Genomic DNA, 27,788 nt, shown 5'->3' with positions numbered 1-27,788 from the left:
GCAGACACATTATACAGACCCTTTACGACAAAGATGTTGTTGTTGTTATGTGCTGTGGAGTCGGTTCCGACTCATAGCAACCCTGTACAGGGTTTCCGAGCCTGTAAACCTTTACGGGAACAGAAAGCCTCATCTTTCTCCCGCGGAACAGCTGGTAGTTTCAAACTGCTGGCCCTGAGGTTCGCAGCCTGATTCGTAACCACTATGCTACCAGAGCTCCTATAGGAGAGACCAAATGAAACAGACAGATGAAAACCCTAGAACTATGAATGTCAGAGGAAAGGCTGGAGAAGTGCATTGAGTGCTTGCTAGGAGAAGCTGAACAAGGCGGGCGAGAGAGGGAGACTGAGTGGTTGGACAGATGCAGCATGACCATGACTGTCTTGAACTTTCAGGAGCAGCTCTGGCCACAGAAGGTGGTGTGGCACTGCAGAGTCACACAGGCAAGGGGAAAGTGAGATTCCTTTCTTCCCCATGATCCCTTGCTGACCACAGCCATGGCCAGCTCCCAACTTCATTCATCCCCAACACACCCTCTCTGGGAATTCAGATCTACTTGGTTGGGAGCCACACCAGTGTTTTGGTGCCTGGATTCATGCAGGCTTGGCTTAAGACACAACCTGCAGAGTCAGCAGACCAGTATTTAATCAGTCACCATGTCCCCAGATGTCATGTGGTCCCAACAGTCACTGAAACCAGCTCCTTCAAGGGCTTCTGGGAACTACTTTCACATTGAGCGTCCTAAACGTAGGTAACCCCTGAGTCAATAGAACCAACCCTTCTCCTAGGGCCAGGAACTCTGCAGTCACATTCCGCCCATGCCCACCTCCTGAGACCCTTGGTTTGCAGGAGCCCATTTTCTCCTGAGTGTAATAGCTAAACTGTTCCCTTCTCCTCCTTCTTCATTCCCTTGAACTTTATCATATCTCTGCTTGTTTGTCCTTTTTGTTTTACATTTCCCTTTTGATCTTTCTTTACTACTTGTTTCATCTTCCCTCTCCCTGGGTCTAAGTTGTTGGGTTTGTGGTCTTCCTTGTTTTCCTCTTATTTTTCTCTTGTATGACTCCATTTTCCTGTCCCTCTCTTTACTTTTTAGTTGTTTTTTTCATTTGATTTTCTATAGTTCCACTTCTCTCTCCTTCTTGTCTTTAGTTATTATATTCTTTTCTGGTTGCTGTCTATTTTTATTTCTTTTTTTTCACTTTATTTACTCTTTTCATTGTTAGCTCCATGCTTGTTTATTGTCTTATTTCCTTGTATGTGTGGAGGGAGGAAGGGGTTTTCTATTTCCCACCAGATGTTAAGTGCAGTGAAATTGGCTTCAACTCATAGCGACCCTGTATGAGGAGCAGCTGGTGGGTTTGAACCGTCAACCTTGTGGTTCGATGTCCAGTGCTGATCCTACAACCACACCAGAAATCCTTCCCATCCGATAGGAGGCAGCAATTGTGGCCATATGGCCCAGCTACAACCTTACTTTGCGCTTCACCCCCTGGACAAGAGCCAATACCAGCTGCTATACCACCTGATCAGTAGTAGCCCAAATCAAACCTGTTGTAAACTTGAGGTGTGTGAATGTGAACAGTGTACACACTTCCATTCACTAACTAAACCAACAGGCAACAGCTGGTGAGAGCCTAAGAACATATCAACATACAATCATCAGTTAAGTACAAATACAACAATACCACAGTGTCCAGTAGACAACAGACATTTTAGCTCAAACAAAAAGGATAGAACAGCTCAAACAAATAACTAAGATGCAGAGCTAGAAACCATTTCTGAGGAAGAAAAGGTTATGGAACTAACTAAAAAAGAATTTAAAAGAATGATATTTGGCTACCTTCAAAGGATTGACAGAAAGATTGAGGAAAGCAAGAACACAGAAAATACTTGAACTGAAAACATTACAAGAAAACAATACAAAATAAATGCAAAATTTTGAAACAATATATAAACTGCAATTAGAATTCAGAAGATTAATACTAAGATTTTGGAAATGGACAATACACCGAAAGGCAAAGGAGTAGATGCAAAGCAATGGAAGCCTGAATTAGTGAGTGTGAAAATAAATCTCTCAGTACTAACATGTTAGAACAACCAGAGAAACAAATGAAAAAAATCCAATAAAGCATAAGAGTTACGTGGACACCAGGAAAAGAAATAAATTACAGGTGATTGGAATTCCAGAATAGAGATAATAAAAAGCAAATAGAAAATTGTCAGAGGATTGCTGGAAGAAAACTTCCCTACCATCATGAAAGATGAGACGACAAGCATACAAGAAGCTGAACAAAGTCCAAACAGGGCAGATCCCAAAAGAAAATCACCAAAGACATATCATAATCAAACTTTCCAAAACCAGTCAAGGAAAGAAACTTGAGAGCAGCTCAGAAAAAAAGAAAAATTACCAGTAAGACTAAGTCCCAATTTCTTAGCAGAAACTACATAGGCAAGAAGGCAATGGAATGACACATACAAAACTCTGAAAGAAAAATATTGTCAACCAAAAGTAACATCAGCAAAACTCTCCCTCAAATACAATGGTGAAATTAGGACGTTTCCTGGTAACAGAAATTACAGGAACTGGTAATCACAAGACCAATTTTACAAAAAATGAGAAATGGTTGTTTCTTTGGACTGAGAACCTACAACAACAGACAACAACGTAAGATTACCATACATGACACCACTGCACAGAACTCAGTCCAAGTATTGTTATTTAATGTAAAACAAACCTACGAGACTGAAAATAGGGAACCAGAGCTATCAATTTATCATGAAGTCAAATAGAAAGCAAAAATAGGGAATAGTGTAGATATAGAACTTCCGAATGGCAAGGAAGTCAAGTAGATTTCAAGGTAAAACAGTTTTAAGCAGGAAAATACACATGAATTACAGTAATATCAAAGGAAATTAATATACCTGCACATTAAAATAAAAAGCGATAATCAACCAACACCACCACAAAAAACACACACCGCAAAATGATAGCCATCATTCATACCTATTGATAAGTACAATGAATGTAAATGGATTGAATGCACCAGTCAAGAGACAGAGAATGGCTAAGAAAACAGGTCAATATGTTGTCTACCAGAGACTCATCAAAAAGACGGAGAGTGTCTAAATGCCCATCAACAGAAGAATGTTTAAACAAACCTTAGTACATACACAAAGTGGAATATCATGCAACATTGAATAATGATGATGAATCTGCAGAACACCTCACAACATGGATGAATCTGGAGGATATTATGCAGAGTGAAATTAGACAATCATAAAATGACAAATGTATAAGATCAATGTTATCATAAGAAAATGGTTTTCTTGATAAAAGAAACAATCTATGACGGAGGAGGAACGAAAATATATACCGTCTAGAGGGTATACACATGTTAACAAGGGTGACAGGGCAGGAAACAAGAGGGAGGTTAGCAGAGGAAAGACAAAGGTAGGAGACACAGGGAGGATGGCACCAGTTAAAGTGAATAGAGGTAAATGTTGATGTTAGTACACGGAGGGGATTGCATTCACTGTAATCAACAAAGTGTATTTGTTGAATGTAAAAATGATGCTCTGCTTTGTAAACCTTCACTCAATTCACAATAACAAGTTTTTTAAAAATTTGATCAGATTAGACTGAAAAACAGTCTGGTATCCAATTAGTAGGAATTTCAGGAAAAAAAAAATAAATCACAGAGGACACTTTACAAAGAAATAATACTAGAGAATTTACCAAAATTGAATTATCTTTCTATAGGGAAAAGTTCTGAGTGCTGGCACACGAATGTTAAGAAACCCACTTAAGTGTACATTATTGTAAAATTTCACAAAAGGGATTCAGACATCCCAAGGGATTCACAGGGGTAAAAAAAGGGTGATGTCATCACGTACCATAGCGTAAAGCTTCTCATCACCAACAATGGAATCTATCAGGTAGTAGAATAATTCTCAAATCCAGCTAGTCCAGGATAAGGGGAATCAAGTTTCAAACTCGCCCCTAGCCTGAACTGAAGGAGGGAGATGGTGCTGCATTAACAGAAACTTCTCTGAGGGTGGTAGGAAAAGTTCAGAGACCGCTGTGAGGCAATGCAATGTTAATACAGGATCACTGAACTAGTTTTCGAGAAATTAAGATTCTAAAGGGAGTTACATGAATGTTCTCTGGCAATTCATTGAACATCCGTTTACTCGTCTTTATAGAGGGGGGCCTCAATCTGCATTGGCAAGAAGATACCTGATAAGCAGGTGAGATTAAACACTGAGAGTTGCTTTTGCTCTGTGAAAATAATTGAGCAATTGAAAACTCCTCAGCTATCTCATTACTTAGTTGGGGCCTAATATGTGTACACTTGATTAAAATTATCCAAATGATTCCACTTCCTCATCTTCTCCTTACAACCGTTCTTCAATCTGTGCCCTTTTTAAGCATTTTGTTACCTTGCTAATCGCTTTGCAAATACATAATTCATGGTTCAGTGAGGAACTGAACACTGAAAAGATAAAAACACATAAAGGTAAAATTTGCAAGAGTGAAAAGACAAATTGAAGCCAAAGTAGGAAGAACATTTGCAGTAAGATTAAAAGTAGAATCCATTGGTCAGAAATGACTCAATGAGTTTTGGAACTTTCAGGAATACAATGGGTTTCTTGTTTTTCTCAAGAAATGAGTTTACAGCTAGATGGTTCGAGAATAATATTGCAATCATTGAAATTTTAAAGGAATGAAGAATAAACTGAGACCAAAGAAATGTTGTAGGCAGCTTCACATTTAATGAGGGCAAGAGGTTATTAAATAGAATCGACTCGAATCTGCTTCAGCTAATTGCTGTTCCCCTTACTCTGTAGGATTTTTCAGCATCCAGTGAGAATCTATCTACATGCAGTTTCTGACTGAAAATGTATTTGTATTTACTTTTACTTTCACTGATTTGCAGGTTTTATAGCTTTGCTATATTTCTCTGGATGGCAATATTGGGACATTAAAAAGGGTCTAAGCAAATCCAAAAGGAGCTATGGGTTAGGTGTTGACTGCTAACTTCAAGGTTAGCGGTTCAAAACCACCAGCTGCTCCATAGGAGAAAGATAAGGAAGGCTTTCTGCTCCTGTAAAGATTTAGTCTCAAAAATCCTATGGGCACAGTTCTACTCTGTCAAACAGGGTCACTGTGAGTTGGAACTGACTCAACAGAGATGAGTAAGCAATTCCCAAAGGTGCTCTGGTAGCGCAGCGGTTACGAATCAGGCTGCTAATCTCAAGGTCGGCAGTTCAAAACTACCAGCTGTTCCGCAGGAGAAAGATGAGGCTTTCTGCTCCCGTAAAGATTTATAGCCCGGAAACTCTGTACAGGGTCACTGAGTTGGAACCGACTCCACGGCACATAACAACCACCACAAGCAATTCCAAAGGCAGCTAAAACTTAAAGCGTTCTGAACTTTGCTGGGCCTCTCAGTTATATCAGCTACTGTAATTCTTACAACCTGGTTCATCACCAAGTAGGACAGTGGAGACTAGCACCCAGGCTGACTTGACTCCAAGGACTATTTCTTTTCGCCATTTGTAATGTGCTAGAGGCATAACATGCAGAGTTCATAAGGAGAGAGTATAAGATGAGGCTTTCAAGACAAACATCTTGAAATAGGGGTAAGGGATTTAAGTTGCCATCTCTCATAATAATGCTTTTGCCACCTCTATCAAGAGATCGAAATTCCAGCAATGGTAAGTGGCTGAACTGGGAAACTTCACAAAAACTCTAACAAAAGGGTCTTTTCACCTGAACTTAGTACATTCTTAAAATATTTTGATCTATACATAACTTCTGGAATTGGTTGCTATCACCACATGTTGGCAATATGATGTACTTAAATTCTCCCTATGTTCTGTTTGAGTCAGATTAATGACATACCTTTTATTTCAGATGTCTTCTAAGAACCACACGCTCACAACCAATGTTAAGTGCAGAATTCAGAAACCCTACTGTTTGTGGAGTACTGGTGTGGCATTGTAGGAAAAACACTGTACTACTAACCAAAAGTTTGGTGGTTCAAACCCACCAGCTACCCCTTCTAAACTCTATTCAGCATTGCTATGAGTTAGAACTGACTTGATGGCACTTAATAACATTACTTGTTTATACAGACCTTATTTAGGGAAGATTCTACTTTAAAGATTATATTAATGTATGTAATATAATCCTGTGGCACTGTGGGTTAATGCGCCAGATTGCAGAGCTGTTTGAACTGCAATGTGGCAGTTCAAGCTCACCAGCTGCTCTTTGGAAACCCTATACAGGGTCACTATGGGTCAGAATTGACTCAACAGCACTTAACAACACCAACAACGATATAATCCTAAACCCTAAGTTTAATACTGTGGTGATGTGCCGATGAATCAGTTCCAACTCACAGCAACCCTGTATAGCGTTCCAGAGGATGTAAATCTTTATAGAGGCGGCAGAAACCTCACCTTTCTCCTGCAGAGCCGCTGGTAGATTCAAACTACTGACTTTGTGATTAACAACCCAATTCATAAAACCACTACACTACCAGGGTTCCTTTAAATGTAATAGTATCTTAAACCATAGGCTTAACACTTAAGTATTAGTATTTTATTTCCAGTACTCATATTCATCACTGAGTTAAAAAAAAATGTCTGGTACAACCTAGGGGGCTCCTTTAAAAATATTTTTTACTTTCTTGTGATGGAGAAACCACAGGGAATCTAAAAACCAGTTTTTATTTACTCCAAACTATTTCATTCAGTACACCAATGTGCACTGTTGTCTCTCATGCAATCTTGCAAAGTGTCCCAGGATTTCATTAACCTACACCTTAAGGTGCCCGAAAAACACCTATGCTTCACATTTCATTTCATGCATCGATGAAATTCTGCAGATTCTCCTAGTTCTAAAAGCAGTGATATTTATCAAACTTAGCATTCTGCTTTACTGAAACACAGGCAGTATCTGGTAGCAAAAGAGGGCAACAAGGTTTGTCTCATTCAAAATTTCAAGACTAAACAGCAATTTCATCAATGGGATTTGTAGTTTCCAGAAATCAACTACAATAAATGCAGAAAATACCTATGTTAAAATTTTACTAATTCCTAAAAAGCTGGAAGTTTGATTTTTAACAGTTTATTATGATTTATGTCATTTTAAAAACATCAGTCCATTAAACCATGTAGAAATAAGTATGCAAAAAATCTGCAAAACAAAACATACTTTAAACATGTTTAAGAGCGGATAGATTATCCGAAATCCCAGATTATTCAGCTGCTTCCTTATTATGCTATGGCAGCCAAGTAATCTTTAACTTCAGTTGGAGTAAGCCTCCTAAATCCAGCTTCATTGCAGATACCAACTTCTATGTTATCTTCTGTCATTTGCCCTTCAAAGCTTTCCTAAGAAGGAAGGAGGGAAAATGGTCAAGTTTCCAAGTACTTTTGACAGCGTCATTATAAATTCAATTGTTCTGAGCTAACCTTTAGGGTTAAGATGGCTGTATGGATGGCATCTTCAAGTTCCAGATCTTCATTATATCTAAAGAATTTTTTAAAAACAGTGACTTTTTAGTTATGGCATAGTTGTGTATTCTTTATGACTATTTAAGTACTGCTAGCAACAGCATGGCCTAAGTTTTTTGGTTTTGTTTTGTATCTGCAATGCTTGAAAATGGTAAATGACAGTACAGTGCTTATCTGTACCAAAACAAGTTCAACACCATGAAACAGAGTACAACCCCAAAATGAGTTTATTTTAGGAAATATCTTCAAATATAAATAACTTGATAAATCAGGATATAGTAGCAATATTATTAACTTCATATAAAATGTTTGGTAGAATCTTAAATATGTAAGTGAAGAAGAGTGCTTTAAGATCCTAAAATTATCATTATTTTTTGTACTATTCATCCCACATCCAAGATTTTTTATAATTTTAACATTAATATGTGAAAAACGTAGTTAAAAGGTTCATCTCTTGGTTAATGTCACAACGTCTCCACATTCAACGGATCAGATCAGATATTTTCTGGCATATTTACAATAATGCTAAATCTAGAATCCTACTGGAAACAAGTGAGTAGTTTGTTGTCCGCAGGCACTAGTAGATTTCTTATAGTATTCTACTTTTTATCATCCACAAACCGTATCTTTAGATCCACCATCAAACAGCAGGTATTTAGTTTCACGTTTGCTTTGCTTTCAGGGATGGAGAGGTAATTGCCATAATGTAAACTGTTGTCACTTAAATTATTTTAAAAAAAATTTCTCATGACTCCAAGTCTAATGTTTTCATATTTTTCAAATGGTAGGAAAAATGCAGTTAAGATTATAGAAAAACCTTTAAGAATTAATTATTATCACTGAATATACTAAAGGTTAGCAGTCAGGGCAAAGAGTTCTTTTGTTTTAAATGTAATTAGGTTCAAATACAGAAACTAGACAAAAATAGTTTAAACTCATGACATTACTTTAAAAATAGTTAGAAATCCTAAGAGCAGTTCACTGGTCTATCAGTTATAGGCAGTTTACCTTTTCTCTAGGAACGTTTTCCCGTTCACATAGTTCTTCCCCATTGCTGTGGCTTTCCAGGCAAAGTAGGCTCCCTAATCAGAAAAGAAAGGAAAATTATACGTGGAAACATTTGTATGACTTAAAATATATATATTGTGTGTATGGTAGCGTAGTGGTTACGAATCGGGCTGCGAACCTTAAGGTTAGCGGTTTGAAACTACCAGCCACTCCGCGGGAGAAAGATGAGGCTTTCTACTCCCGTAAAGATTTATACCCTCGGAAACCCTGTACAGGGTCGCTATGGGTCGGAACCGACTTGACAGCACTTAACAACAACAACAACATATATATATATATACTACAATACTATAGTTAAGGAGCAGACCTGTAAGGTCAGTTTGAACTGCAAAGTCGGAGGTTCAAACTCACCAGTGGCTCCTCGGAAAGCCTATACAGGGTTGCTATGTATCTGAAACAACTTCAACAATATGTATTTTAATTCAGCAATTAGCTCTAATTCCTAAAATGGCATAGTATTTATTGGGATGGAATGGAATACATCAGAGCAGGCTACTTCTAATAGAAGGCAGAGAAAGAAAAAGAGGCACAAAACCAATTTGGGGCTATATGGAAAAGCTTAGGATCTTGATTGCTGCTGACTGTTTTCTCAGAAGTTTACATCTATCCAAAGCACACAAAATTGTACACTTAAACGGCACACAATTTACTGCACATAAATTATGTAAAAAAAGAGCTAAAAGAAACTGAGGTTAATTTACAGCAAATAACCAAGTAATACTTAAGTCTCATAGGACTGAATGGATTTATGAGGGTGAGTCAAACATTACCCAAACTCCAGCGGTAGAATTTATTTTCATCAAGTTATGACCAACAGGTGGAAGGCCGACAGAGCAAGATCAGGACTAGAGGGAGGATGCTTTAAAACCTTAAAATGAAGGTTTTGCAGTGTCAACAGTGTGAGCAGAGGTGTGTGAATGTGCACTGTTATGCAAGATCCCAATGCCCTTGGATAGCAGTCCTCTACGTTTAATCTGAAGTTTAGGTTTCAGCTCTTCAGTGAGCATCTCACTGTAAGGAGTACTGTTGACTGCTGAACGTTCTCCTGGTACTGTTCCAACACTGACCCTTGAGATACCCAGAAAACTGTAAGCATCAATTTTCCAGCTGATGGTTCATTTTTGAACTGTTTCTTGGTTGGCGATTAGAAGATTATTTCCATTCCGTACTCTGCCAATTACTCTCAGGCTCGTAGTGATGAATCCATATCTTGTCATCAGTGATGATTTTTTTTAAAGAAACTTTTACCTTTCTTCAAGTATCAGTCCAAATTTTGTTTGTAGATGTCCATACACTTCTGTTTAATTCTCCATGAGTTGTTCTGATACCCATCGTGCACAAACTTCTCAAAACCCAAGTCTGTTGTGGATTATTTCATAGACAGAGCCAGGGCTGATTTACAAAGGATTTGCCACACAATTCACTGTCACTTGTCTATTCAACAGACTTCATTTCACGTGCATGCTCAGTGTTGTCATCAGCTATGGATGTGGACAGACATTTTAATCTAACTGGAGTATGGATAATTTTTGACTCACACCTGTAAAAACCTGTAATTATGTATATGTGAACATGGTAAATATTCATCACCATTAATTCATAATCAAGAAAATAATGGCTTATCATGAAAAACATTCCAAGTTGTTGATATTTTGTAATTTAATGTTTAAGAAAAAAAAAAGCAACAGTTGTATTTCATAAACATACAAATGTATGCAAAAAATACTGAAAGAAGCACATCAAGTATATTTTAAAAGAAGCAATTTCTTTTTAAATACAACAGAGGAAGAAAAAGAGGGAGAGGCAAAACCTGGAATCCTGTGTTGGTGGGTACTGCTGCTGTACACAAAGCTTCTAGAGCTCAAAGATGGGACAAAGATGCTATTAAAGTACCACAGTGTGTATAATTCTGATGTAAGTAACAATCAACCAACATATTTTCCTTTTCAAATTTAAGGTTAGATCATAAGGTGTAAATTAAACTGTAATTATCTAATGAGTCATCAACGTTTATTTTTGATCTAACCTATTATGAAAGATCAATTTCTAATCTTGATTGCTTTCTCAAGGTTCTCCTCATAGCAAATAAGACAAATTAGAATATGACATAATTCCTATCTCAATGCCTTCCAACTCGGACACCAATCTTCTGCTTTAAAGCAGACAACTCACCCAAAATACTGTCTACTTGATTTTCTAAAACACCAAATTCAAGATAGTCAGAACAATGTTTCTGCTTAAACTCTCCCACTTTCAAGTTAGCTGCAAGATAATCATATCTTTCCTTGTAATACTTTGGAAAGTAACTGAAGTTTATCGACGCAAAGAAATTTGGTAATAATGATTTCAGCAATGACATCACTCAAGTGTGTGAAGTTGACGACGTAACAAAAACAAGAACGGCAGAAATAACGTAGCGTATTGACTAAAATTGTAATTTATCCTTTATAAAGTCAAATGAAAAAGAGAAAACACTGCTAAATTTTAAACTTATATCTGTTTTACTAGATATTCAGAGTTCTTGAACAAATCCCCCAAACACACCTCAAGATACTTACAGATGGATCGGACTGAAATAAATAGGGTCGCCCCTCATTCCAACCACAAATAAGTAAAGAAACTCCAAACGGACGTACACCACTGAAGAAAGGAAAACGAAAATTACTTGGCTTCTTCTTTATAAGACAGTTACCCTAAAGGCAAAATTCATCAATACTCTGGAGTAAAGCAGTTATCAGGCAAACTGAATCACACCTCTTAAGTTCCTGAAAGTATGTATTTAATGATTTTCTGAATGATCACATTCACTCTCTGTGGTATGGAAAAACAACAGTCCAATCATTTTGCAATACATGGACTGACAGGGTTTGGTGTGGAGCAGCAATTAGTGTCCCAACAAAAAGGTAACTTTCAACTGATGTGGTTTGTTCACTGACTACTTTACAAGTCACCAACCACTTTTATACCAATTAATCCATTTTCACACCTAGAGTCCTGTTGTGGCACTATGGGATAAAGCACTGGACCACAAGATTAGTTGTTCAAACTCACCAGCTTCCCCTTGGAAACACTATACAGGGTTGCTATGAGTCTGAACCTGGCAGAAGCCATGTGACCAAAGGGCAGAGCGGCGGAGGACCCTAAGCATGAAGGGCTCACTGTTAAGCAAGGCCACAATGAGTCTCCCCTTAGAAGGCAAGGCCCCGAGAAGGAATCTCATGTGGAGGCTCTGCAGTTTCTGACTCTTTGTTTTAATCAGCTTATTTTTAATTTTCTTGATTTTATAATAAAAGTTTTCAGTAGAATCTTAGTAGGAATTATATTAGAGATTTGAAACTTGTTTTTAGGCACCATTACACCACATTCAATCATGTATAACTATTTGTTTTTACACTAACAATAAGTTTCACCACTAGGAGAAAACACATCAGCTACAGTTTTGCCAGTTCAAATTTAAGACTACATTTCAACATTCTGTGTAGTTTTGGTCAGGGACATTAAGACCTCTAGAAAATTAGCTAAGATCCAATTAAGGGATGAAGGAACAGTAATAGATTATAGGTAGAAATTTAACTAGATGTTTTCTACAGAGAAGTTGTTATTGTAAGGAAGTTGTTCCGTTTCTTCTTAACTACAAAACTTTAAGTGCCTTTTTATGTTCTTGTTTTTCTTGTTTAATCAATCATGAGAAACAACTATGTTGTCAGTTACCATAGAAAGTAATGTTTAGGTACATGTTGTGATTAATGACTCTATAGAAAATAACAGGTGAGGGTAGAAATAAGAGTTAAGATTTACAATTATGTTTTAAGGTTAACTTGACATTTTAGGATGTCAGAAAGATGGATGAAAAGAACTAGATATGAACAGACCAAGAAAACTGTTTTAAGAAAAATACCTTTGTCAACATTGTATAGACATAATCAAGGATGTGTAATGCTTCAAAGAAATTGATTATTATGAGATCATGGGGTATTGTAACAGTATATAAGGAGCTAGATAATTGAGTAAAAAGATCATCAAAAAACTTCAATCAGAATTCAGCACAAACCATCGACTCGTGTGATTTCTTTCGCCAACTCCACATCTTCCTTCATGAGCCCCCTAATAAGTTTGTCGGGGCTGGTCCTCGACAGGAACCAACTTAACAGCACTTAACAACAACAACACACCTAAACTAAGAATGAAGGAATTAAAGTGAATGTATGTCAAAGTGCTACTGTTTATAATCACTTCTGATAGGAGAGAGAAATGTGAAAGCAGTAATGATGATCTGTACATAAAGAAGTGCTTCATGGCAAAAATCACTGGCAAAAGAACTTCGTATTTCTAGACACTGTTTTTTTGCTGTTATATGAAGATCAAGAAAATTTTCACATTTTTTCTATAAGAAAATATTCTGGATCCAGGTAAGAAACACTCATCATAGTGATTTCCTACTCTTGTTAACATAAATGTGGATATATAAGCACTCTTCTTATTCGCACATCTATTCTTTTAAAATGGTTTGGATTTTTTCAAATTCACAATATATGACAAGTAAAAAGCACTTACCCTGACTGGGTGTATTCCTGCATCACAGAAGCTACTCTCTGTACCAGCTGTGCTGTGGGGATGGGTTCTTGGTAAACAAGGTAGTACTGCTGAGCTAGTTTTCGAGCTCTGTGTACAAGTACTCTATCAGATTAAAAAAAAAAAAAAAATTTAATTAAAACATTCTACTACCTACACAAGGAGCGCTGGTAGCGTAGTGGTTGCAAATGGGGCTGCGAACCGTAGGGTCAGCGGTTCGAAACTACTAGCTGTTCCGCGGGAGAAAGATGAGGCTTTCTGCTTCTGTAAAGATTTATAGTCTCGGAAACCCTGCACAGGGTCGCTATGAGTCGGAACCGACTCCGTGGCACATAACCACCACCACCATGCTCATTTTCCTTCTTTAATCGCATACCCACAGCATACGTTTTACACGCTGTAGGATAAGCATTGGACTTTGAACCACAAGGTTGGCAGTTCAAACACACCAGCTGCTCCTCGGAAAGCCTATAACAGGGTTGCTATGGGTGGAAACTGACTTGACAGCACTTAACAACAACAACCAGCTCAAAACCATTCTTGCTCTCAGCTCTGAGTCTACAGTCTTGGAATCCTACGGGACAGTCAACTCTCTCATATAGGAAGCAGATGAGTCAGATAAAACTCAGTAACAATGGACTGGGTATAGAATAATCAAACACATTTATAAATAATTAGCCAAGACATACAAACTAGTTATGTGAAATATGAACATTACCCCGATATGCTCCTCAACCCATTCCCTCTCAGCTTGTTCCGGTCAGTGGTAGCATACTGCAAGATCCCCTCTCTATATACAGTGATAACAAGACCCACAGGAGTGAAGCTTGACCACATATTTCAGTGACTGTTGCCTTTTCTAAGTCACATCTATGAAATTTGCCTCTACCTATCTTGTTTCATGGAGTCCTGGTGTGGTACTGTGGGTTAATGTACCAGACGACAAAGCTGTTTGAACTGCCAGGTCAGCGGTTCAAGCTCACCAGTCGCACCTTGGAAACCCTATACAGGGTCACTATGGGTCGGAACCGACTCGACTCAATGGCACTTAACAACAATCTTGTTTCATAAAATCAACAGAGTACTTGTTGAATGATAAACAGAAAGTTAGCATTTCTTTCAACTTGATACCCAGATGTAGTAAGGTAATATCATTACCCAGCTTTAATTACTCTCATGGGCAAGATAATTCCTCTTTTTTCCTGTGAAATGGAGAGAGAGTAATTATATGAGCATCTGAATTCTTTCAGCGTGATACACTCAGCAAACTTTGGGAACTGTATCTTTGCTCAGAACAGAAACAAGTAATGGGGCTGACTCTGGGGTGGGGTGATGCTGTCTTTCTTGCGTAATGCTTTTTACTGATGACGTTTACTAAACCACGCATGGCTTCTGTCATCTTTAAAATGCACTGATATTATTTTATGTGCCATCGAGTCGATTTCACTCACAGTGACTGTACAGGACAGAGTAGAACGATTCCATAGGGTTCCCCAGGCTGTAAGAGATTTGTTACAGGAGCTCTGGCAGCAGTCCTTAGCTGCTAACTGAAAGATCAGTGGTTCAAATCCACCATCTGCTCCACAGAAGAAAGAAGTGACCATCTGCTTCAGTAAAGATTTACAGCATTGGAATTGCATGGGGCAGTTCTACCCTGTCCTATATAGTCATCACATGTCTTGACAGCAGTAATCTTTATGGGAGCCAGGTCCTTTTCTCCCCCAAAAAGGCTAGTTGGTTTGAACCACCAAATACTGACCTATCACAGTTAGCAGCAGCGCACTTAACCAGTGTACCATCAAGGCATTAGAAAACTCCAAAGTCATTTAAGTCAAGCCTAGGATAGCAGAAAGACTGCGATCAGAAAGGACAGACCACTGGACAAGATATAAGAGAAGCATTGTATCTAGCTCTTCTTCTACACAGCGTGGCATGGAGCCCTCAGTCTTAGTAAGCCGTAACCAATAACCCTTCTCCTGTCCCAGCATGATCAAACTGAAAACAATGCTGTTTCCAAACAAAACAGGGATTTAGGAGACTAAAAGAAAAACATTTCTTGACTTTGTTCTCAAAGTACAAACAATTCATAAGATGATGAGAAAAACAAGAATAAATGGTATAAAGTACCTGTAATCTGGGCCCATGCCACTATACACCAAGCCTATATGCTTGGTGATTGGTTCCACTTTGTGCACACTTCGTTCATCGTACAGAATGGATTTCTGTTTCTTTTCTGTTGCTAACACCACACCATTTGCAGCTTAAAAAACAAAATACACAAAAAAAAACTAGATGTTTAGTCATTCAAAGACAGAGGTTCAGCAGTTTCTAATAACCATTGGTGCAATTGATGGAAATTCTATTTCCTCTAGTTTACAAAACTTTTCTGACTAGCTTCCTATGTTAAAATTACCTGAGGAATGGTACAATTTTTCCCTCACTGGTCATTTATATTAAAAAAATTCTTACAGCTAAAGGTACTAAACAACTTTTCATTAAATACTGTACTTATTGTACCCAAGGGTCCACATGCTTTAAAATAATGGAATTCTGGTCACTTGGAAAAATACAGCATTGTTCTTATTATAAAATTTAAAACTAATGATACAAACATAAAGAGCTTCAGTGATATACTGAGTGGGAACGCAAAAATTTACTCATTTCTGAAAGGGAAATACTCTCTGTGGGTTATTGCAATTAATATTTAAAAAGTACTATATTTACTTGAAAAAAATGTTAACTTCTTAGATCTATTACTATTTCCTTTAAACTTCCTAATACTCTAAATCCAGGTAAAACGAACTACAGAAAGTTATGTTGCCACAGCTCTGTACTCACAAATTAATTACTCATTTATTCCAAAAGGAAATCAGGGGACTATTTAGCAAGCATCTGAAATGAATGTCACATTAAATAAACATATTTTACCCTATCTCTGTAAATACCTCAAATTTAATTACCTTTAATTCCCACTGAAGGGGCTCCTCCAGCTACAGCAGCCAAAGCATATTCAATCTGGACAAGTTTACCAGATGGGCTTTAAAAAAACATACACAAACACAACATTACCGATATTTTCTCTAAGTATACAAATTTCCAAATATTTATTGTAATAACTACTCTGAGAAGAAATACACTGGTCAAACACCATTAATCAAATACCAGGGAATAGTTGAACTTTGAAACCACAGACAAAACATACAAGGAAATTTGAGCATGCTCAAACTGAAGCACTGATTCTAACCTTTCCATGCATGCTTTGTTTCACCTGCCTCTGAGCAGCGTTACTACTGTTCCCTCTTTTCATGCCCTTAGCAGTCTTAGCGGAGTTCTGGCTGGCACTATAGGATAAGGACTTGGCTTTAAGGTCGGTTTGAACCGCAAGGTCAGTGTTTCAAACTTACTAGCCGCTCTGTGGAAACCTCACATACAGGGTTACTACAAGTTGAACCAACTCAACGTCACTTAACAACATATCAACCTTAGCATTTTGTGCAAATTATTTAACCAGTGACAGTGGAAACACCTATGGTTACTTATTTGAAAGGGTTTTTATGAAGATTAAATGAAGCAATGGCTATAAAATCAATCATAACATTTTTGGGAACAAAATTAGCACTAAGTAAACACTGAATGGAGCCGGTGGCTCGATACAATAAGCACTGGTCTGCGAACCACAAGGTTCACAGTTCAAGCTTGCCAGTCACTTTGTGGAAGCCAGATGAAACTTTCTGCTCCTGCGAGGATTTAAAACCTCAGAAACTTTATACAGGGTGAATATGAGTCAGAACAGACTTGACAGCAAGTAACACCAAACACTGAATTAAGTATTAAGAACATGTATGCATCTCTTGAAAACCAAACAAAAGACAACACTTCATGAAGCACTGTAGGTTTTAGAAATTGAACATGGCCTGAGATGTAATAATAGATATTCTTCTCAACAAAGTATTTTTGTCTGATAAAACTACTTACAGGAGCCACAAGATGATTGTATTTAACAGATCTAGTTTTATGGCTACATACCAGTCCTAAAGTAGCCCAGTACTAAAGTTGCTGAATTAGAAGCATCAGAAATATAATAAAGCAATCTTCTTATTTCACAGGTTTAAAAAGAAGTTGTAATTTGTGCAGGCTGACAGGATAATGCACTGGTCAGCAGTTCAAACTCTGCAGCCACTCCTTGGAAACTCTCTACATTGTCGTTATGAGTTGGAAATGACTGATGGCACTAACAACTGAAAAGATACTCATGTTTCAGATGATCAATTTCATCTTCAAAACTTATGGACACTCCCTTTGTCATTCGGATCTCACCTCACACCATCCACTGCTGTGCTTCAAACAGATACTCTGAGACCTTGAGAGCCCATTTGACAAACTATCCCTTGAACTACAACACACTTTTCACTCTAGGCCTGGTGAATCCTCCCTGTCACATCCTCAGGACAGCTCCTCCTGACCTCATAGGAGGTTAAACCCCACTCATCCAGACATGTTGTCAGGAGGGAACAGTCGCTGGAGAAGGATGTCATGCTGGGTAAGATGGAGGGTCAGAGAAAGAGAGGAAGACCCCCAAAGAGATGGATCAGCCAGGTGGCATCATTGACGACGGTAGTGAGGTTGGCGAGGATTGGACATTGTTTCGTTCTGCTGTGCATGGGGTCGCTATGAGTCGGTTCTGACTCAATGGCACTTGACAACAACAACATCCATACCTAACCTACGGTTGCATTACATGGAGTTGGTTCCAATGCTTAATGACCCCATATGAGGTTTCTGAGTCTATAATTCTTTGCAGAAGCAGACAACCTGATCTTTCTCCTGAGGAGGGAGTGACGGGTAGACTTGAACTGTACACTTTCTGGTTAGCCGCCCAGTGCTACTTACTCTCAGGCTAAGACTTTTGCAAAATTAGCCTTCAACAGAACCTAAGCTCCACTCCTTAGTGTCCCAGCAGGTAACCTAACCAGGGAGTTCACAATCTCATGGTTGATTTCACTACATCCCCAGCAGCAACCGTCTTCAACGTTAACATTTGTGAGGATGGCACCGGACCCGTTAGTGGTTCATTCTGTTGTGCATAAGGTCACTATGAGTCGGAACTGATTTTACTGGCACCTAATAGTAACAGCCATACCCATATCTAAACCGATTTAAAGACTGTTGTTTGTTGTGGTCCATTAAGTCAGTTCTGACTCTCAGCGGTCCTGATTAGGGTTTCCAAAAGTGGCTGCTGGGTTTCAACTGACAACCTTGCTGTTAGGATCTGTTGCTGCTCCTACACACCAGGGTCCACTTATTTAAACTTAATTAATTAACTTGATCACAACATCAGTAGATAATTAAATTTAAATTGGATAATTAGGCTTTTTTCCTTTGATGGACATTATTTCAATGATTAGGAGCACATACAGCTGCTAAGTGATAAGTCAGCAGTTTGAACCCACCTGCCACTCTGCTTCGAAAAAGACATAGTCTCAGGAACCCTATGAAGCGATTCTACTCTGCCTAACAGGGTTGCTAGGAGTCATAATCTACTCAACAGTTGTAGATTTTTTTGTTACTTCAATAATTATACTATTTCTTTTTGGGTTGATCCAATTTCACTTAATGTTCAAGTTTTTTGTTGTTAGTTGCCATCAAGCTGATTCCAATGTTGCTGTAAGATGGTGCCACGTCAATTTCCAACTAATGGAGACACCCAAGGAGACAGAGCACATCTGTTCCCTAAGGGTTTCTAGGCTGTCATTTTTAGGAAGACCTGTCATGGTGCTGTAGGATAAGCATTAGACTGCTAGCCACAAGACTGTTGGTTCAAACCCACCAGCCTCTGCTCGGAAACCCTAAACAGGGTCACTATGAGTCAGAACTGACTCAACAGCACTCAACAATTTCACAACAGTGGTGCGGTGCTTAAGTACTAGGCTGTGCACCGTAACATTGGTGGTTTAAACACATCAACTGCTCTGCAAAAGAAATCTGTTTCTCTAAAGAGTCATAGCTTTGGAAACTATATGGGATGGTTCTACGAGGGCTTCAAAAAGCTCGTGGAAAAATCGAATTAAGAGTGGAATTATTGCAGACTTTCAGAAGTGCCCACATACTTCGTTATATAGATTCACTATGAGTTGGAATGAGGAGCCCTGGTAGTGTATAGATTACAAGCCGGGATGCTAACCACAAGGCCAACAGTGGCTCCTGGGGAGAAAGAAGAAGTTTTCTGCTCCTGTAAAGATTTACAGCTTTGGAAATCCTACACAGGGTCACGACGAATTATAACTGATTTGGTGGCACACACCCAGGAGTTAGAATTAACTCAATGACAAGTTTGGTTGTTTTGGAATCTTTATGGGAGTAGATCAGTTCTTTCCTCCCAAAGAGGTCAATGGGTGGGTTTGAACTGCAACCTTTCAGTTAGCAGTCAAGTGCTTACCCTGTAAAAGCTCAGGCAAAGTAAAGGGCTCCCTTTTCTTTGCTCCTGCAGTCATCTGTAAATAACTTCTGCCACTTGCACCTTTCAAAGTGCAAATAATGATTTGGCACACTAACACTGGCGCTCAATGAATAAGGCACCTAGGGCATATTGGTACATATTCAATCATGCCACGACCCCTCATTTCACAGCATCAGCATCTCTACCCAATATAAAAAAAATGTGTCTTCTAACTACTTTTGTTTTTGTATCATGTCACCTCCTCATTAAATCCTGAAATAACAGGCTAGCTACAACAGTTGAATTCATCATGTTAAAAATTAAATGAACTCATCTCAAAATGAGGAAGTTTATTTTCATAAAGAAATTTATAAAAAGATTCAGTCCCTGACAATGTATGTTTTAGCCCCACCAGGATTACACTTTCTTGCAGAGAATGAACATTTGCTTTGCTCCCTAATATCTAGGTGTGTTATATTGTTCACATTATAGTATATGATAAGGCCTTTCATTGTAGAATTAATTTCATTCAAAGGTTAAAACAGAAACCTATTAGATACACTCAGTTGTTACTGAAAATGTTTACAAGGATTTTTTTTTTTAAGGATTTTAAGAAGACCACATAATGTAACGTAAAGTGCATTAATTTGTCGTCAAAGAGAATCCAATTTGAAATGCACATTCAGGTACTCATTGGTGATTTTGGTCAAGGTCTCTGAGCTGGGGTTCTCTCATCTGTAAAATGTTGGGATAACATGGATTATAGGCAGCTGTGGAAAGAAGGCGGCGTAAATAAGTTGAATTCACACACCGAATCCTTTCCTAGTTGATTACATCCTTCAGTGACTATTTTCTTACACTGAGAATGATTCATCTCAACTGTACTTTGAAAAACACAACTATTAACTTTAATCCCTTGTTCAATAATGGAAAAGTCCATAATCTTTTAATAGTAATATAGCCCCAACCAAGAAAAATGGCCAAATCTCACTTCGAGCCTCAGAATTTAGGGCCCGCAAAGCACTATGTGACAGAATGACTAACACTTTCATTTCTGGTCTGTGTGCTTTGAATAAAGTCATAGAAGAAACCGAAAGCTGCAGGTTTCAATAAAAAGCTAGTGCCAACAGAAGACTTAAGACTCCAACCAAACTGACCATGAGGATTTCGGAGAAAAAGATTCGACCCAAACTCCCAGTTTCAAGCGCTCCTGTGTCGGGCCTACTTGGCTGGGTCAGGAAGGAAATCCTGAGTTCTGAAAGGACCCCGGAGATTTCTAGTCCTAAACTACTTTCCCCCAAAGGAAAGCGAATCTCTGGCTGTAACGTCCTCCTCCCGTTGCCCCAGGTAACCCGAACTCCCGCAGCCCGCGTCCCCTCCGCCTGCCGCGACCGCAGCTTCCAGCCTGGCTCGGCAAATGACTTTGCAAAGCTGCATTCCCATCTCCATTCTCTAATGGATCTTCCGGACACCCCAGGCCAAAGGCCAGAACGGACCACAGGGGACCGCTAGAGATCCTGTAACCTCGGCTACACGGAGGACCTTGGGGCTCCCTTCCATACCTGAATGTTGTCAGCGAAAAGCTGTAACCACGTTCCGCCATCTTTACCTGGAGAGCCAAGGCAAATCGCACACATGCGCACTACGACCCGTCTCTCACCATTTCCTGTCCCCGCTTCTTTTCCTTTCTCACTTTTTGATTGGAGGAGAGGCAGAGTCTCTCCAGGCATGCTGGGCATTGTAGTTCTAGGAGCTGGTTCGCCACGGCTCTGCGTCTGTGCGCATGCGCGAGGTAAAGACCGCTCCGGCACCCCGAAGGGAGTTGTCTTATGGGCTGGGAAGATGGCGTCGTCCATGCTACTGCTGGTCGTTGCACCCTGGCCAGCAGCCCGGGGACTGTTTCGAAACTGTTGGGAGCGGTTGCAGCGGACACTTCTGAAGAGCCGACCAGGCTTTCTCGGCCCTCCTTGGGGTAGGTAAAGAAGGTCGCGGTGAATGAGGAGACTTAGGCAGAGTGGGAACGTAACCGATAGATAACCAGTGTATTGGTCCTGTATTCTGAAACGCGGCCCACGTCAAGGACGTTAATCAGATGCTTACTTAGAAACAACAGACATCATTTTTTGACATTATTTTCCCCTCGCGGGGGTTCGGTGGTCCCATTCGTGCGCAGATTGTAATCCAAACCCCATAGTTCGACATCAGGATTCTCCCCTAAATCGATCCGCCCTGCGTTTCCTTTCCAGCCACCCCCTAGTTTACGCGGAATGCAAACTGTCCTTGTTTGTGAAATTAGACCGCTGGAACCTAAGACTGCTCGTCGAGTGTGTCCGTCGAGAATTACTTTTAATCGGAAATTTCCTGGACGTTAAAATTGCCATAGCTTTGATATTTACATTCCACTCTCTAGTTCTTGCGCAGAGCCGAGCGTAATAAGTAGCACTTGGGCATAGAGAGCCCACCTGTGTCAAGCAAGGTGTCAGGTTGTTAGTTGCGGTTGAGTCCATTCCATATGCCGTCCACGCCGTGTATGCAGAGTTGAACTACTCCATGGGGTTTCCACAGACACAAATCACCAGGCCTGTTTCATGAGATGGGTTCAAACCGCCAACCTTTCCGCCCAACGCTTAGCCGTTTATGCCACTCAGGGACCTTAAAGTGCAAAATTAACCTTATTTCAAACTTCCCAACCACTCCTTGGAAACCCTATACAGGGTCGTTATGAGTCGGAATCGACTCCATGGAACTTAACAACAACGCACCAAACATATACTTATATGTCTGTACAAAAGCCCCATAGTTATCTGCGCTTTACAGTTAAACTTGAGGAGATCTCAGGGTCACACTGAGAGTAGCAATCCACACTCAACCACTGGAAGCAATACTTTTGAGATACTGAAATCATTGTTCAGTTTTAGCGAGCTTTGCATACTTTTTAAGCACCTAAAATCCGAGTCGGGCTGCCAACCTCAAGGTCAGCAGTTTGAAACTACTAGCTGCTCTGCGGGAGAAAAATGAGGCGTTCTGCTGTAAAGATTTACAGCCTCGGGAACCCTGTACAGGGTCACTGTGAGTTGGAGCCGACTCCACGGTACTTAACAACAACAACAAAGTAGAAAATGAGAAGTATTTCAAGTCTGAGGAACAGCAAGGAAAAGATAAAGGAATTGCTGATTTTATAAGCAAGCGGTAAAAAAGGGGAAATGTTCATAGTCTGTACCAGATATATGACAAGGGAGCTTTACCCAGTCCAAATAACGGGGTGAATAGGAAGTGTGATTTGGAAGTGCATTTTGGGACTCCCCAGTCTTACATTTCTTTGCAAAATAATTAGATACCATCACACTGTGGGTTAAAGTACTGGACCTCAAGGTCCATTTGAACCACAAAGCCAGCAGTTCAAACTCACCAGCTGCTTCTTGGAAACCTTATATAGAGTCACTGTAAGTTGGAACCAACTCTATGGCACTTAACAACAAATACCAGTTCACCAAGAGAGGGGGTGTGGTGGCTTCATCACATAAGCACTGGACTGCGAGCCAAGAGATCTTTGGTTCCATTCCACGTACTGCTCTGTGGGGAAACTTTTTTAAAAGCCTTAGAAACCCTATACAGGGTTGCTGTGAGTCAGAACCAACTCGAAGGCACCTAACAACACCATCCACCAAGAGAAATGTGGAAAAGTTGAATGAGTGGGGTTTTGTTTTGATTTTTTTTTTTTGGAGGCTGGGAGATGGGACATTTTATTTTAGATAGATAAACCTCTCAGACTTATTTATGTGGTGCTGTAGGATAAACACTAGACTGCTGACCACAAGTCTGACGGTTCAAACCAGTAAGCTGAGCTGCTCAGAAACCCCGTGGGTCGCTCTGAGGCGATAGCACTTAATAACAACGATCGCCTTGATTGAGTTCTGTATTTTATTTCAAGGTGAAATTCTTGATAGAATTTCAGTGATGTTGTTATAGCAAGTTCCTCTTAGGAAACAATCCCATTGTGTTTTTTTAAATTGCCATATGGCCTTTTGTGTTAGCTTTTATATTTTTTGTATATTGTATTTTGCTAAGTTTTCCTGTTAAATGTCTTTATTGAATTGAACAGATTCTAAGTTCAATACACAGATGATGTGTATTTTATGCCAGTATGTGAAGCTGTGAAGTTCTGCATGGCACTGTAGAGTAAGCACTGGAGTGCTAACCAGCCACTCCTCAGAAACTATACAGGGTTGCGATGAGTTGGGAAGCTGACTCAGTATCACTGTGGGTTGGGGTGTTGTTTTTTTTCCTTAGGACCAGCATTAGCAGTCCAGGGCCCAGCTGTATTTGCAGAACCAGCAGACGATAACAGTGGAAGTCAGGAAATTTCCAGCCTTTTGGATAGTATCTTTTGGATGGCAGCTCCCAAAAACAGGCGCAGTATTGAAGTTAACCGGTGCAGGAGAAGAAACACTCACAAGCTTATTAAAATCAAGGTAATGTGTTAATTTTTGTGGGTGTGCTTTTCTTCAGGCCTGCTGGTGAGAGTCCTCATGGGATATCAATATAGCCTATAGATAAATTACTCTCAGATTTTGTGTGTCCCCTCAGGTTATGCATATCTTGTAGCCTAAATGTTAGGAACACAGTCAAGGAGGTAATTTGGAGATGAGACAGAGTTAGCAGCTGAACACTTTAACCATTGTTTAACCAGGATGCCCTTATTTGGTATTAAGAGGAATAGATCACCTTTTTGCATACATTACATAGAAGACTTTTACGTGTAATTAAAAATATATCAAATTCAAAATCGAAAGACATGAGTTCTAGTCCCAGTTTTCTACTAACTCAGAAGTCAGTGTTTCCTATCCTGTTTCCCTATTTAAAAACTAGATTGTATATGATGAACTCATACAACCAACATTCTAAGAAGATGAAACTGTAAGATTTGTGCATCATATTAAAATCTGTTTTTAATTCACTTTTTTTTAAAGCATAATATAGATGTTTGTCCTGAGTGTGGTCACCTGAAACAAAAACACATCCTTTGTGGCTACTGCTATGAGAAGGTGCGCATGGAGACTGCAGAGATCAGAAGACAGATCGGGAAAGCAGAAGGAGGTCCTTTGAAGGCTCCTACCTTAGAGACTGTGGTTCTGTACGCAGGTGAGACACCAGCAGAGCAAGAGCAGGGCAAGAGGATCATTGAACGAGACAGGAAGAGACCGTCGTGGTTCACCCAGAATTGATAACAACAGATGTTTAAAGGGAATACCGTTATAGTAAAATATTTCTCCAGAAAAGCTAAGATTCTTTATTTTTATGTTTTTTTCAACTTATTAATGTTTTAAAATCATCAGTATAGTTGAAAACAGTCTTTTGTGGGTATAATTTGAAGAGTATATCATGAATAAACTAAATGTTTGTACTGAATCTGTATACACTCAGGCTTTAAGTGAACATGAAACTCCCATAACAGGAAATCATAATAAATAGTTTACAATTCATAGCAAGGATTGTTTGTTTCTGATATAGTTTCTGTTTGTTGGCGGTACACAAGAATACTTACACAAATAAAAAAACCTGGAAATAGGTTCTTGGAAGTCTCAGTATTATTTTTAAAGATGGCAGTTGTGCCCACATGGAAAGGTTTTGTCCTGGGTGTTGTGTTTTTAGCTAATTAGAATTGCCTTTTTGTGTGGTAAATTTTTAATGAAATATTTGCTATTCATTGTTTTTTTTACATGTACAATTCCGTGACGTAGATTACATTCAGTCTGTTTTTACAGCCCGATTTATGTGCAAATGTTATGCTAATTTATGTAGATAATAGAAATCATTCTCTACATTTAAAGAAATCAAAATTATGTTTATTCAGAATGTATCAAATAGTTCATGAAATTTCTATTTAATGGTTGAGCTATTTTAATAAAGGCAATGTCAGTGAATTTAGTGATAAACAAAAGCTGTGCTACCGATGTCTAGTATTTTTTTTTTAGTTTATTTTTCACTTTATCGTTTTATCTCTTAATAGCTGCCATAACTTCCTGACACTGATTCCACTTTTTCCTCTATCACCATCATTACCTGTCTACTCTGAGCTCAGGATTTGTTATTTTGTTTCCTGTAAAGTCTGTGCTTACCATCTACCATACCACACACCCACCCCTCAGGCTGTTGCATTTATAACCATGCTTGTTAAGTGCCATGGGGTCAAATTCCTACAGTAGCCACCTTATGTAGCACCAGTGTGTTTGAACTACTGACCTTGTGATTAGCAGTCCAGTGCTTATTCTACATTGTGACACCAGCCTACATCACTCTTTCCCACTGTTGTCTTGGCTTCATTCTTTTTTTTTTCTCTTGTCTCATTAGCTGTTCTTCTCAGTCTCCCTTGCTGAATCTTCCCCAATCTCTTAAAACTTGAGAGTACCCCAACGTTCCATCCTTAAGAGTTCTTTTAACTTTGCAGTGTTATGACTAAGTATCAGCTAAATGTTGATGTCTTCCAGTTTGGTATTTCAGGCATTGCCCTCTCTGGTGAACTCCTCACTTTTGTTTAACTACCTGCTTAACATCTCCATTAGACTAACAGTCTTCAACTCAACATCATCAACTCAGGCTATGTTCTCTTACAGCCTTAAACCTCAGTTTTTTCCATCTCAGTTGAAGCCAACTCCATTCTTCTAGTTCCTCAGTCTTAAACCTAAAGCTCTGTTGACCTTTCTCTCTGCCTCTCCGCACATCCATGACCAAACCTGCAAATGGTTCTATATTCAATATACATCAGAATCTTGACTGCTTATCACAACCACCTTGAACAGAACCCCCAACGTCTTGTGTAGAATATTAAAGGACCTCACTAAGGTCTCCCTTAAACCTTGCTCCCCTATATAGAGGCTATGCTCAACACAGCAGCCAGAACCCTTTTAACAAAACATCTCTCCTGTTCAAAAATCCTTTAAGCTCTTAAATGAAACCAACTTGATGGCACTTAACAATAGTAACATGTATATACATAGAGGTAGAAGGTGGAATGAAAAGATAATTAAAATATCCCCTTGTGTGTATGTGTGTAGCATCAGGTGTTAAATGCCCTCCAGTCGGTTCTGACTCAGCTACCTTGTATAAGTTTCAGAGGATTGTAAACATTTGCAGGAAGAGAAAGCCTTTTCTTTTCATTTTACTTTTAAGTGAACTTAAAAGATTTGGTTTACCAAACTGTTTATTTATAAACAATATATAATATGCAAGTATATACATACATCAGAATGCTATGGTTCTGTAGCATAAACACTGGACTGCTAGCCACAAAATCCACAGTTTAATCCATCTGCTCCTTGGGAGATAACGGCTTATTCCTAGTGTGGCGCTATAGGATAAACACTTGACTGCCAAATACAGGTCATCAATTCAAACCCACCAACCACTCCTTGGAAACCCTACAAAGGGTTAGTTACTATGATACAGAACTGACTCAACAACACTTGATAACGACAATATATGGGTCACCTGGTGCCATATAGGATAAGCAATGGACTATAAACCACAAGGTCTGCAGTTCAAATCCGCTAGCCACTTGGAGAAAGATGAGCATAAACATTTAAATCCTAGGACACAATACAGGATCACTGTGAGTTGTAACTGACTTGATGGCTGTAGGTTTTTGTTGTACTTTTAAAACAATGGGTTGCCATGGAGTCCTGGTGTAGGCTGTAGGATAAATCATGAGGTCTGTGGTTCAAACCCACCAGCCATCCCTTGGAAACGCTATACAGGGTCTTTATGAATCGAGACTGACTTAACAGCCCTAAGCAGCAAACAATGGGTTGCTGTGAATCGGACTCAGTTCTACAACAAGTACTGGTGACTTCATGGATGACTTCCAACTCCTTAGGCGGTGCAAAATTTTAGTGATTGACTACTTACTCAAAGGTTGGTGGTTTGAACCTACCCAGAACGGCCTAACTTAGACAAGAGACTAATCTCTTAAACAAGGAAACATCAGTACCTCAACAAGAAACACAAATACTCCAATTAAAAAATTAACTTTTTATAGGACATGAACAAACGCCGCCAAAGGTGGTCAACAAACATGAAGAAATATTCATGATCATTAGCCATGGTGGTGGTGGTTATAAGCCATGGAGTCAGTTCTGACTCAACCCCGCGTAGGTTTTCTGAGGCTGTAAATCTTTATGGGAGTAGA

The 27,788-nt window shown here is 39.2% G+C and overlaps 2 protein-coding genes across 2 annotated transcripts; one reads left to right on the top strand and one right to left on the bottom strand.

Moving 5' to 3' along the window:
* Positions 1-7,043: 7,043 nt before the first annotated feature.
* PSMA2 (proteasome (prosome, macropain) subunit, alpha type, 2) lies at positions 7,044-21,222 on the bottom strand. The gene is made up of 8 exons (XM_006832108.1): positions 21,166-21,222; positions 16,128-16,204; positions 15,295-15,427; positions 13,150-13,272; positions 11,154-11,235; positions 8,536-8,609; positions 7,486-7,543; positions 7,044-7,404 (listed from the first exon to the last, which is right to left on the bottom strand). Exons 1-8 carry the CDS (start codon positions 21,204-21,206, stop codon positions 7,288-7,290), a joined length of 705 nt encoding a protein of 234 aa, XP_006832171.1. The 5' UTR covers positions 21,207-21,222; the 3' UTR covers positions 7,044-7,287.
* Positions 21,223-21,445: 223 nt separating this feature from the next.
* Positions 21,446-24,828, top strand: MRPL32 (mitochondrial ribosomal protein L32). The gene is made up of 3 exons (XM_006832107.1): positions 21,446-21,575; positions 23,894-24,075; positions 24,574-24,828. Exons 1-3 carry the CDS (start codon positions 21,446-21,448, stop codon positions 24,826-24,828), a joined length of 567 nt encoding a protein of 188 aa, XP_006832170.1.
* The last annotated feature ends 2,960 nt before the right edge of the window (positions 24,829-27,788 follow it).

The sequence above is a fragment of the Chrysochloris asiatica genome, unplaced genomic scaffold (genome assembly GCF_000296735.1).
Source record: "Chrysochloris asiatica unplaced genomic scaffold, ChrAsi1.0 scaffold00006, whole genome shotgun sequence".
Taxonomy (NCBI): Eukaryota; Metazoa; Chordata; class Mammalia; order Afrosoricida; family Chrysochloridae; genus Chrysochloris; species Chrysochloris asiatica.
This window is presented reverse-complemented; position numbering and strand designations above follow the sequence as displayed.